We start from the raw sequence: 13,730 nt of genomic DNA, 5'->3' as shown, positions 1-13,730 counted from the left end.
TGGAGCTCTATTTGCATACAAGTAGCTGATTGGTCTGAGGACTAGTGACCAGTTATGGATGACAAAGGCCTCCTGTCTACCAACAGTTATTTGCTTAGTTCCTAGGTAACTGAACATCCAGGGACTGTGATCACTATCTTGACCAGCCTTTGAACCTTCATCTCAGGAGCTTATTCTGTTCTCTGAAGCAAACCAGTTTATTATTCTTTCAGTTGCTGTAAGCTGTGACTTTAGTTAGTAAGTCAGAGCTTTGTCCAGCCATCCTGGGTCTCTTGCAAACTAGTGAAAGCATCTGGAGAAGCAGGACTTGAGAAACAGTGTTCTGATCAGCACAACAATCAATTTAGCAGATTCCACTAATCTGCTTTTCTAGTTTTCCTTCTGTCTGTCACACCTGTTTTCTTCCTCCATGTGAGTAAAAGGGAAGGCTGAGGTTTAAAGTTTTTTTTTAATCCCAACGGTTCAAATATTGTTTACCTGTAGCTTGAGTCTATTTACTTATAATAAATATTAATTTTTATTTGACAACACCTGGTCAGTGCGTTCTGTCAACCTCGGTCTACAAACCTATTAAATTGGGAATTTGAGTACTTTTTAGACTCCTAACTTTTCTGATGTCATTGGGAATAGTGCAGTACTCCAGTAAACTACTACAGTAAAGTGTAACATGTTACAGTCATGGATATATCAACAATGATGTTAATGGGTGCAGTTCCAAGATTTTTAATACCTGGAAAAATGATGATCACTATTTCTTAGTCACTCGGATTTAAGCTATGGATTTGCAAGGGACTGCAGTATATCTTATAGAACATAGAACATAGAACAGTACAGCACAGAACAGGCCCTTCAGCCCACAATGTTGTGCCGACCATTGATCCTCATGGATGCACCCTCAAATTTCTGTGACCATATGCATGTCCAGCAGTCTCTTAAATGACCCCAATGACCTTGCTTCCACAACTGCTGCTGGCAACGCATTCCATGCTCTCACAACTCTCTGCGTAAAGAACCTGCCTCTGACATCCCCTCTATACTTTCCACCAACCAGCTTAAAACTATGACCCCTCGTGCTAGCCATTTCTGCCCTGGGAAATAGTCTCTGGCTATCGACTCTATCTATGCCTCTCATTATCTTGTATACCTCAATTAGGTCCCCTCTCCTCCTCCTTTTCTCCAATGAAAAGAGACCGAGCTCAGTCAACCTCTCTTCATAAGATAAGCCCTCCAGTCCAGGCAGCATCCTGGTAAACCTCCTCTGAACCCTCTCCAAAGCATCCACATCTTTCCTATAATAGGGCGACCAGAACTGGACGCCAATAGAAGATTATATTTAGGAAAGTGCATTGATTCTTGGGCATTCTCAACTCCCAGGTTTGTCAAAGGTTAAGGATGTAAGCAAACATGCAAGCCCTTGCTTTATCTGCCTGTTGGTATCAAGTTAACAGAAGACATACCGACTAGATTCCCAAACTTAATAAAAACGACTATTTATTATAAATAAGTGAATTCTCATCTAAAAAGTAAGCAGCAATGAGCTATCAGCACATGTCTCTACTTGTCTAAACGCTGACCCTTCCTCAAATCTTTACAACCAAACACTGACAAACCAAAGAAGACATTCATTTTATGAAATGGCGTTGTGGGGGGGTGGGTGGGTGGGGGGGGGGGGGCGGGGAGGCGGGGAGAAGAACTGAAATGCAGTACGGTAGCACCAGTCCCATGGGGTTCTCTGAGACTCTTGTTTTGCTTGTACAGGCTTTTGTTCCACAATCTTCTTTCTTCAGGTTCTTTCACATCTTCGTAGGACACAGCGCTCTATTAGGTCACTAACTGCAAGGTTTGACTTACTGGCTGAAGGTATCCGCCTACAGCAACAGTGGGAGGAAATAATGGACTTGCTTCAAGTTTTTTTTTGCTGAAGAGAGGGAGAGGCACACTACCTACCCTTCCATCCCTCCAAAAGCTTCTTTATGAATTGTTCACACCCACAAGCTATTGACCTACCGAGGAATCAATTGAAGAGTTCATAGAATCCCTACAGTGTGGAAACAGGCCCTTCGGCCCAACAAGTCCACAGCAACCCTCACAGCATCCCACCCAGACCCATCCCCCTAGAACCCACCTAATCCATTCCCTCCCTGAACACTCTGGGAAGTTTAGCATGGCCAATCCACCTAGCCTACACATCTTTGGACTGTGGGAGGAAACCGGAGCACCCGGAGGAAACCCACGCTTGCACAGGGAGAATGTGCAAACTCCACGCAGACAGTCATCTGAGGGTGGGGTTGAGCCCAGGACCCTGGTGCTGTGAGGCAGCAGTGCTTACCACTGAGCCCCATGTAACCAGGCTGATGATCTTTTGCATCCACGACTGATCACAGCTGGATCAGCAAATCAACAACTATTTGCTGACCAAATCTCTCTCTGAAAACACACCCTGGTTCCATGCTAACTCCAAATATTTTTCTTCCTCCACCCAACTGCCACCACTCCCTGTGGAATCAACAAAGCAGCAGTGTAAATACTGTACAATAACCTTCAACAATTTGTTTTCAAAAGTGCTGAAGTTCCAGCCACAGTCCTTGGTTTTGATACAGACCTTTTATTCCATTTTAGTTTGTAATCAAAAGTACAGAAAATAAAATTATATAGCATTTATAATGCATATCCCTGCAGCTGTGTGTTGGTGCAGGGAGTGAATGTGAAGGTGCTGAAGAAGCATTTATCAGCAAGCGGCCACATGATTATGAAATAAGTCACAAATGTGATGGAATGTTTGCACGTGCCAAGAGATGCTGAAGCTTGACACCATTCTGGATAAAGCTTTTGATTGATTGCCACCCCATCCATTACCTTCAACATTCACTTTCCACCACTGACAAGAGTGGCAGCACAATGTGTGCCATCAATTTAGTGCATTTTACTCTGCCTAACTTAGCAAGACACCATCAAATCTCTATCACTTAAAAGGGCAAGGGCAGCAGACAGATGGGAACACCATCAGATGGGGCGGCTCAGTTGCTAGCACTGTTGCCTCACCGCGCCAGAGACCCGGCTTTGATTCCAGCCTCTGGTGACTGTGCAAACTCCACACGGACATTCTCCCCGTGTCTGCGTGGGTTTCCTCCGGGTGCTCCGGTTTCCTCCCACAGTCCAAAGATGTGCAGGCTCGGTGGATCAGCTATGCTAAATTACCCATAGTGTTCAGGGGTGAGTGGGTTATAGGGGGATGGGTCTGCGTGGGATTCTTCAAGGGGCGGCATGAACTTGTTGAGCTGAAGGCCCTGTTTCCACACTGTAGGGAATCTAATCTAATCCAACCACCTACAAGTTGTCTCCAAGCACCCCAACAATTCTGGCTTGGAACTATTTTGTCACTCCTTCGCTATTGTCTAAAAATCCTGGAACACCCTCCGCAACAGGACTGTAACATCTCAAGGAGGCTGTTTACCTGGCCAATAATGCCCAAATCTCATGAGCAAATTTTTAAAAATCACTAGGAAGCAGAACCGTTACATTGAGATAACTAGTGATGTGCAGCAAATAGTGTTGCCCACTACTGTGAAATCCTAAAATACTGCAATTATTAATGATATGAAGCAGTCACATTTGAAGTTATGTTTTCTTTGAAAAATTTGGTCTTTTCTTTTAACTTTTAGGTTGGTGACATTGTCAGAATAGAAAAAGATCAAACGTTTCCCACAGATTTAGTGCTGCTGTCAACCGATCGAGAGGATGGGACGTGTTATGTCACTACTGCCAGTCTGGATGGAGAAACAAATCTGAAGGTCACGATTTTTCTTCTATAACAAATAATTTCTTAACTGCCTGTGAAAGAAGTGGAAGTTTTAGTGTGCTTTTAAAATAACTAAACAGCAGTATTCCTTTATTTAAAAGGATCTAAGATGACATGATACAGATTTTGTAACTCTAAAACCATTGTTTAATTATTGTAGTGTGGAAATGTTAAGCTTAAGTTAGCTTTACTTTAGTGCACTCTATATAGCTTTGTTTCTCGCTTGTTAGATGTTTTATAATTTTTTTTGTGCTAATGACTGGTATTATTTTGTTCATTAAATAACTAGATTTATCTTTAAGTTTATATTTAAGTTGAGCTCCATAGGCATTTTGTCATTTTGAATAAGCTAGATGTAATCAGCTTTGGAAAACTTTTCCATTTATGAACATAGTCTATTCTAAGTGATATAAAGTGTGTTCAGTAAAGCTGGTTTTTATATAGAAACCAATCTACAAAGTACACGTTGACTCAGATTGACTAAGCTGACTGGTGTGTTTCTATGTTATGACCTCAATGTCTATAAGTGCAGTCAAGGTTTTCTAAACACCCTCATTTTAAGAATCGCAGGTATGTAGTGTAATTTTCAGAACATCTTTGTCTACCTTGTAACAGTCTTAAAAATAATTCAAAGTGTTTGGATGAGAGTTGGAGTATCTAGTCAGGTTTGTGCTGAGCATTGTTCAATGGATATAGGAAAGGAGAAACCAGAAGTGGGAGCTTTGACTGTCTTGCTTGAATAATCCAATTCTTTAAAGCTTTGAATGAGCTAGCCAGGGGAGAACAAGGAGATTAATTTCTTGTTTTGATTATCTCAGCAGCTAATACATTGCCCATCACCGCTTTGTTCTTCAGAATTTGTCCAGCTTTGTTATGCTGGTAAGACTTGGCCAGCTTTGATATATCGCTCACTCGAAATAGCTGTACCCTAACTTCTCTCAATGCCCATTTCACAGTCATTTCTCACTTGAGGGGGCATAGGAATGTGCATGGAATATGCATAGGAATTCAATAAGAAGTGTATTTTGTCCGGAAGCAGTGAGACCTCATAGACTTTGGAGACAATGATGAAAATTGAGCACCAACTCCATTAGATCTGTTTTTGTGGGATAGGCTATATTTAGAGAAGTGAATAAGCAGTATGTAAAGTTAGGTAGAAGATATTACTGTGAGCAAATGTTTCCCAACTTGGCTATCAACTTTTTAAATCATTTGGGGGAATGTGGTCTTCTCTGGCTGGGTGAGCATTTATTGCCTGTCTCTAATTGACCTTGAGGGTCATGTTGAGCTGCCACCTTGCAGTGCATCCTCTACATGGTGCACATTAGTGCCACTCTGCATTGGTGGTAGAGGGAATAGATGGTTGTGGATATGGGGTCATGAGCTGAATTGCCTTTAGATGGTGTCAAGCTTCTTGCCAGTCTCCAGATGCTAATGAGGTGGACCTTGCTGGATTGGTGCAGAAATTCAATTTGGCTCATGGACACTTGGCTTTCTAGGGAGTTCCTCACTGTCCAGATAGCAGAAGACCATGAACCTGTTGTCTATTTTTCCCACTACTTCAAATCCTCTCCTTTTCTAAGTTCCTCTAATTCTAACAGGGCGTCTATTTGACCCCAAACGTCAGGTCAACTTAGTTCAAACAGCCACTGTCTGTATATCAAACCCCATCTCCTGACTTTACCTTGAGCTCTGATGAAGTTAAAACAGTGCTGGGGGAACTTAGGTTTGACAGCATTAATACAGCAAGAAACAGAGTGGACTTAATGTTAACTTTGTTTTTCTCTGTCCACAGATGCTACCAGACCTGCTGAGTTTCTCCAGCAATTTGTTTTACATTTCCAGCATCTGTAGTTCTTGTGTTTTTTCTTGGTTTAGAGCTTCTCTGGCTCTTTGTTTTCAATTCAGATCTCCAGAATCCACAGTATGCAACTTTTAATTTGGTCTCTGTTAAAGATTTTGAAAACACAAGTTATGTGGCTTTCCTCTTGTATCTAGCTTCAAATTTTTGGATATCTGTAGATACTGGGAGCATGTTTCTGCATTGTACCACAGACTGTGACACACTGATTCTGCCTATAATGTGCTGTGTTTGGTTTTATTCTGTGAACTTTGGAAAAGATGTTGGTTTCAAATTCCTGCACTTATCAAAATAAAACTTCTGCTCTCGACTACGTTGGTTGGACTGTAAGATGCATCTACTGTCTTTTGACTTGTGGATTTTCTTTTTACATTACTTAAATAAATAATTTTGCTTATTTTACTGCTGTTACTCACCTCACCACACCTGTGGCTAAAAGATTCTTTTCCACAGAACCTCTCAACTTTAATTTGTTCCTGGCCAGAGAATTACTCATCTTGCTGAAGAACCAACTTCTGCTGCTTAACTTTATAATGTCTTCCAGCTTTGCTACCATCTTTTTATCCTGTTATGCCCTCCAAACAGTTCTTGGATCTGTATTTGTATTAAATAGTTGCCTCTCGAATATCTATTGCATGACATCCACTTTTTGTTCAGACCACAGCTTTTTGTACTGAGCTGACTCCACTCAATCTAAATCATTGTAATCTTGTCTTGGGATCCCTGACTTTAGATGTATTCCTGTTAGCTCCTATTTACTTGGTATTTCTGATCAGATGTTTATCCATTCTAATCTTTATACAACCAGGTCTACTGCCACTTACGGTTGTGTGCCTAATTTGGTTACTGCTCCAGATCCAAGCCTATCTTCATTCTTCCATTTTGTTCTGTTCAGCTACTTTTCTTTTTACCTCTCCTAGATTGTTGTACTATTATCATGCTTCCTTTCACCTCTACACCTGCCCTTCGTTTACCTACCTCAACCTTTCAGGACTCCTCAGCCTTCCTGCGTACTTGCTGCTGTCTCAGGCTGCGTAGCCTTGTTCAAATCCACAGCTCCACTCTCTGCCGCTCTCCATCCTTCTCTATTGGCCTCTTGGAGGCAATTGGTGACTCGTTGTGGGCAGCAACCCTACAAGCTCCATCTCGCAATCCAATTGTCCTTGCTGGGTGCTCATCTTGCTCATCTCCATCCTGTCCAACTCACCTTTCCCACAGCTGACCCTGTGAACTCTGTCAGTGGATCAGCTCTCATGACTCCTTTGCATCACTTGTAATTGTTCTGTTGCTAGCTGTGAACTGTGCCTGATTGCATCGACATCATGTCCTTAATGAAAGCACATTATTTCATTATGTGAAATACAATGAAATATTTCACATTTCACACCCTGCGTGGAGGTAATTTTGTTTTTAATGAAGCCTCCTGTCTGCCTAGCTCAAGCTCCCAGGGCTTTTCCTGAGACCAACACACATCATTGTCTCCTTTCTCTCTGTACTTCTCCCAAGTCCTGATGGCTCAGAGCCTTGTACATCAGCACCTTGTATAGCAGGCAACCTTTCTTCTCTACTCCAAGCAGTTGACTGAGTCACAGTCAAAGGTAGCAAATTTCTTTGACTGCCTCCATCCAACTAACTAAATGGAGTGTGTTCATTAACTGCTGAAGTATTTTGAGTGACCTGTTGAAAACCTTTCAACAAGCCAAACCCTCCTTCCCATTATTAAACATGGCTGATGTTTTAACGCTATAAAGTGCAGCAATTCCGTGGAATGCTTTTCCTTATATGTTACAAATAGACTGCTGGCTTCTACAGAAATCAAATTGACATGATATTTTAAAAAAAAAACCATCATGATAGGATGGAATCACCTTTGATTCTTCTAAATTCCAATGAAATGCGCAATTGACTTGTGCTTCTGTTCCAGAATGCAATCCAATGAACCTTTGGTGTAATGCCTCCTATGCAAATATAGGCTTCCTTGGATGTTGAAATCAAAACTACACTGCATTGTCGATGTGTTATCAGCAAAAATTTGTACAATCGTGGTAAAGGGTATTGGCTTTAGTCTTCTAGTCTGGGTGGAAAAAGTACACATGCCCTTTCACTTACTGTGTTGACTTGCAGAAACACTTAGAACTCTAAAACAGGTCTGAGGTCTCTTCAGGCCAGCAATGGTGACTAAGTTGTTACAGCTGCAACAACACCACCAACAATTACTGTTGTTTTTTGTGGTGAATGAGAGCAGTAACCAATGTTGTTTGTGCAGAAATTGATGTTTTGTTGGTAGGATGTGGGGGACGTGTTAACTGACATTACCCTTGTACAGCATTCAGGTATCAATTCATTTATTATGCAACTTGCATTGTATGAGGAATGTCTATGCAGGGACTCTACAACTTGTTCAGGGATGAGATTTTCAAGAATCTGGAGAGCTCAATAATGGAAATGGTTGTTGAAAATTTGTGAAAGGCAGCTGGATGGGTTTATGATTGGAAGAGTTTAAGAGGGATTTGGTCCACATGCTGACATGGCACTAAATTAGTTTAGGATTATCTGGTCAGCATGGATGAGTCGGACCAAAGGGTCTGTTTCCGTGCTGTATACCTCTATGCAATCAGGCACAGTTCACAGCTAGCAAGGGAACAATTACAAGTGATGCAAAGGAGTCATGAGAGCTGATCCACTGACAGAGTTCACAGGGTCAGCTGTGGGAAAGGTGAGTTGGACAGGATGGAGATGAGCAAGATGAGCACCCAGCAAGGACAACTAGATTGTGGGATGGAGCTTGTAAGGAAGTAAAGGTTTAAATGTTAATGACAATCATTGGAGTTGGATTGTATAAAAGGGTTAAATATTTGACTTAGAGGAGAAATAGCACTAATATGTCAGAGTCTTAGAAGTATACAGCACAGAAACAGACCCTTTGGTCCAATTCGTTCATGCTGACCAGATAGTCCTAAACTAATCTAGTCAGCATGTGGACCATATCCCTCTTAAACCCTTCCTATCATAAACCCATCCAGCTGCCTTTTACATGTTGTAATGGTACCAGCCTCCATCACCACCGCTGGCAGCTCATCCATAAATGCACGACCCTCTGCGTGATAAAGTTGCTCCTTAGGCCATTTTTTTAAAAAAAAATTTCCCCTCACCATCAAGCTATGCTGATTAGTTTTGGACTTCCCTAGCCTGGATTAAAGATCTCTGGTCTGATTTTTTACCAGCCTCTATAACATCACCCCTCTACCTCTGACGCTACAGAGAAAATAGCCCCATCCTATTCAGTCTCTGTCTATAACTCAAACTCTCGAAAATCCTTGTATATTTTTTCTGCATCCTTTCAAGCTTAACAACACCTTTTCATGTAGCAGACAGATCACAATTGAATGTGGATTTCCAAAAGTGGCCTACCCCATGTCCTGTACAGCCACAACAGGACCTCCCAACTCCTATACTCAATGCCCTGACCAATAAAGGTTTCACTACCCTGTTTACATGGATTCCAGTTTCAAGGAAGGTATTTGAATAATTACCCCAGTGATGGGACAGGAGGTGGTAACGTCTTCGTGTTCTACAACAATGTATTTGGTGACTGTTGTAGGTTATTCATTCTTCAGGTACTGAAATAGTAGTAAGAAGTGTTCTTGATTGTCTTAGATTAATGCAGTTTCATAATAACATAGCCTTTAATTTTACCACCCATAACTCCACCAAATTGCATCTAATTCACATAATGAGGTCGTTGCCCAACTCCCAACATTTCAGAGGAATAAAATGTGCACCAAAACTCAGCATTCTTAGATACGTTCCTATTTGTTTACCTTGCTTTGGCCTCAATTAAGGCTGGAAAACCTTTTAAAACCTATCTACAGCTTTCCACCTGCATATTGGCAATCTTGAATATGATCCAAGGAACATTAAATGAAATTCTTTTTGTACACTTTCATGTCTATTTCAGTGCTTTGTTAACATTGTGATTGTATTCTGTACTTGACATTTGGGAGCATCCCTGAAGATTTACTTGACTTTCAATGGGAATATGTGTTTTGAATATGTGGTTTCACTTAATACAGTGATCTTAGGATTGTAACTGCCATGTTAATCGAGTACTGTCTACATAATGGTTCAGAAATATTACCCAATTATAAACAAAGTAAGTGGAAGCTGAACTTTCTTTTGAGACCTAATTGACTTCTGAAACAGGCAAAACACTCGTCTCTCTGGATAGGTGAATATAAATGGTTGAACAGCCTTGCTCATCAGTAATCATCTTTACATTCTCAAAAAATGGTTATTTCTACAAATGACATGTTAAATGCAAATGGGCAATTGAGAGGGGATTTTTAAATGTCATTCAATGGGACTTGAAATGATTAAAAAAACCTAGACTTATAGAATTTCATGCAGTTTATCGAATGGTGGACTTTGCACTTTTATTTTAATCCTTGTTATGCTCTTTTCTAGACACATCATGCAGTTCCTGAAATAGCAAAATTGCGCACTGTTCCTCAACTAGACACATTGAGGGCTATCATAACCTGCCATCAGCCGGAACCAGACCTGTATAGGTGAGTTGAAAGAAAATGATTGTACGACATGGTCTGTGTGAACCTGTTCTGTACCAGTTTTAAGCTTTATTTTCTTTGTATTTGCTCTGTTTCAAAATTTCATAACTTTCTTTTACAGGTTTGTTGGCCAAATTAGAATCCAACAAAATTCAAACAACATAGTGAGGTATGAGAACTTGCACTACCTGTTTTGCTATAAAATTATAAAGAATTCCTGTCATAATTAAAAATATTTACATAAATTATTCACAATTTTTGAGGAGACCCAGTTATAAAATACCAGTAGACAGTAAAGACTGCAGATGTTGGAAGCCAGAGTCAATAAACATGGAGCTGGTCAAACACAGCAGGTCAGGCAGCATCAGAGGAGCTGGAAAGTCCGCATTTCAGGCTGAAACACTTGGTCAGGACTGGGGAGAGAGCCTAGAAATAAATAGAGGGATTTAGGTGGACAGGGGAAGGGTAGGTAGGATGGTCATAGGTGGATACAGATCAGGGATTACAGTGATTAGTCAGTGGAAAGGATGGAGCGGGTAGGTGAGTAGGAAGATGAACAGGCTAGGACAGGTCAGAGGGGCGGGAGATGAGATAAGGCTGGGGATGGAGGGATTTCGAAGATGGAGATGTCAACAATTCAGGCCGTTGAACGTAAGCTCGAGTTGTTCCCACAGTTTATGTTTGGCCTCATTCTGACACTGGAGGAAGCCAAATACCAGTTATAGTTTTCCAGAATGAAAGCCATTTTAACATGTGGTCTTAATTTGTAACCATGTTCTGTTTATATCTGTACATAGTTTAAGAATAAGCAGCTCATTTTGGGAATGGTGACCATAATTCTATAAGTTGTAAGTTCTTTATCCATAAAGAAAAAAGTAAGTGCTGAATTGGAAGAAGGCTAATTACCAAAATGTTAGGGAGGATCTGGGGATGTCAACTAGGAGCAGCTGTTCAAGGGTAAATCTACATCTGACATGTCGGAATCTTTTTAAAGGCCAGTTGATTAGGGTTCAAGACTAGCATTTTCCTGTGAAAATAGAAAATTGAGACCTTAGTCAAAAAGCAAAAGGAGGCATACATAATGTTTAGGAAACTGAAGACATAGAGTCCCCAGAAAATGCAGCTAGCTGGAAAGACTTAAAAACAAGGAATTAGATGGGCTGAAAGTGGCCATTAGATGTCTTTGCCAGACAAGATTTAAGGAAAATTCCAAGGTGTTATATACATATGTAAGGAGAAAGAGAATAGCTAGGGAAAGAATAGATCCACTTTAATGACAAAGGAGGGATTTTATGCCTGGAGCTGGAGGCAGTGGATGAGGTCTTTAATGAATAATTTGGATTGGCATTCACAAAGGAGAAGGACCTGGTGGGTGGTGAGTCTTGGGAGGGGCATATTGATATCCAGGGGATGTGAATATAAAAGAAATGGTGGTGTTGGGTGTTTTGAAAAGCACGAAGGTAGACAAGTCTCCTGACCTGATGGGATCTATCCCAGAATGCTGAGGGAGACAAGTAAGGAAATTGTTGGGGCCTTGAATCCACCACCTCCTCTGGCACGCATTCCGGGCACTTGCCACTCTGTGTATATGTGTGAAAGAAACTTAGCCCTTTTCTTTTAGAACTTATACCAATATCTCTTATTGACATTTCTACCCTGGAGGAGAAAGGACTGACTATCCATTCGATCCAGGTTTCTGGTAACTTTGTAAACTTCTATCAGGCCACTCCTTATCCTTCAGCGTTCAAGCGAAGACCAGCCAAGTTTGACCAGTCTCTTCTCATAGCTGTCCAAAACAGGCAACATCCCGGTAAACTGTTTCGGTCCAAAACCTCTACATCGTTTTAATGTTGTGACCTGAACTCTAAACAATATTGCAAATGTGGCCTAACTAAAGTTATATACAGCTGCAACATGACTTGCCAATTCTTATACTGTATGCCCTGACTGAGAGCAAGCATGCTATATGCTGCCTTGACCAGCTTATTCATTTGTGTTTCTGGGATCTGGTGGCATGTATGCCTCCATATGTTAATGGTACTAAGCATTTTGCCATTTACTGTATTACTTCCCTTTTGCATTAGATCTCCCAAAATGCATCACCTCTCATTTATCCAGATTAAACTCTGCTATTTCCCCACTCAAGTCACCATCAATGTCTTGCCACATCCATCTGGCAATTTACCTCGCTTTTTGCAGCTCCCCTAAACTTTGTGTTATCTGCAAACATACAATCAGGTCATATATGTTCTACTCCAAATCATGTATAAAGCAAACAGTGGGGGGTCTCACAAGTGATCCTTGTGGGACACCCCTAGTCACAGATCTCCAGTCAGAAAAAACATCCTTCCATTGCTACTCTGTCTTCTATGACTAAGTCAGTTATGTATCTATCTTGGCAACACACTGTGAATCTGATGTGACTTTACCTTTTGCCTCAGCCTTGTCAAAGGCCATGCTAAAGTCCACATAGATATATTCCATTTGTCATCAATCATCTTTTGTCACTTCCTCAAAAAAATTCAATCGAGTTTGTGAGACACGACTTTCCCTGCACAACGCCATGCTTCCTATCACAAATGAATCCATATTTGTCCAAGTTTGAGTAAATCCTATCCCTAAGAATTTTCTCCAATAATTTCCTTACTGTTGGCATAAGGGACTGTTCTGTAATCTCCCAATTATTCTTATTGCCCTTCTTAACCAAAGGAGCAACAATGGCTATTCTCCAGTCTTCTGGGACCTCTGTCGTGATTAAAGAGGGTGCAAAGATTTCATTCAAGGCCCTAGTAATTTCCTCATCTGCCTCCCTCAGCATTCCAGGATAGATCCTGTCAGGTCCTGGGACTTGTTTATCTTAATGCTTTACAAAATATCCAACACCTAATTTTTTTTTATTATATTGATATCCCCCAGAATATCAACATACTTTTCCAAGACTGACTATTTACCATGCCCTCCTCCTTTTGAGAATACCAATACAAAGTATTAGTTAAATGCATCATCAAATACTTTATCTGGCTGCACACATAAATTCTGTCCTTTTCTTCTTGAGTGGACTTGTCATTTCACTAGCTACCCCGATTCTCCTTACATATGTATTAAATTCTTTGGGATTTTCCTTAATCTGGTTTGCCAAAGACGTTTCATGACCCCATTTACCCTTCCAAATTCCTTGTTCAAAGTCTTTCCTACTATCTTTGTATTCTTTGAGGGCTTTGTGTCTTCAATTTTGTAAACCTTACATATGCCTTCTTTTTTCATTTCGTGCTCATCATTCCTACAAAATAGCTGCAGTTGGAAAGTACACATCTGTGAACATCAATAATAACTTGGGCATTTATAAAGATCTTAAATGTAGCAAAGCTCCCTGAAAGTATAGTGGAAGCTACTCCAATAGTAACTTTCATAAATGAATGAAATAATATTTTTGAAAAGCAAGTCTGTTGAGAAAAAAGCTGGGAAGTGGGAATAATTGAATTACTCTTAAAAAGACTAATTTCCT

General features: G+C 40.7%; 1 protein-coding gene across 3 annotated transcripts in view; it reads left to right on the top strand.

The window, feature by feature from the left end:
• The window catches only part of atp11b (ATPase phospholipid transporting 11B), a 178,517-nt gene that overhangs the window by 30,892 nt on the left and 133,895 nt on the right, over positions 1-13,730 (top strand). For all 3 annotated transcript variants that reach the window (XM_048542084.2, XM_048542086.2, XM_048542085.2), the window contains 3 exons: positions 3,663-3,791; positions 10,125-10,228; positions 10,347-10,394. In XM_048542084.2, coding sequence (XP_048398041.1) covers positions 3,663-3,791; positions 10,125-10,228; positions 10,347-10,394 — 281 coding nt within the window. The remainder of the gene's footprint in view (positions 1-3,662; positions 3,792-10,124; positions 10,229-10,346; positions 10,395-13,730) is intronic.

The sequence above is a fragment of the Stegostoma tigrinum genome, chromosome 14, assembly GCF_030684315.1.
Source record: "Stegostoma tigrinum isolate sSteTig4 chromosome 14, sSteTig4.hap1, whole genome shotgun sequence".
NCBI classification, from domain to species: domain Eukaryota; kingdom Metazoa; phylum Chordata; class Chondrichthyes; order Orectolobiformes; family Stegostomatidae; genus Stegostoma; species Stegostoma tigrinum.
This window is presented reverse-complemented; position numbering and strand designations above follow the sequence as displayed.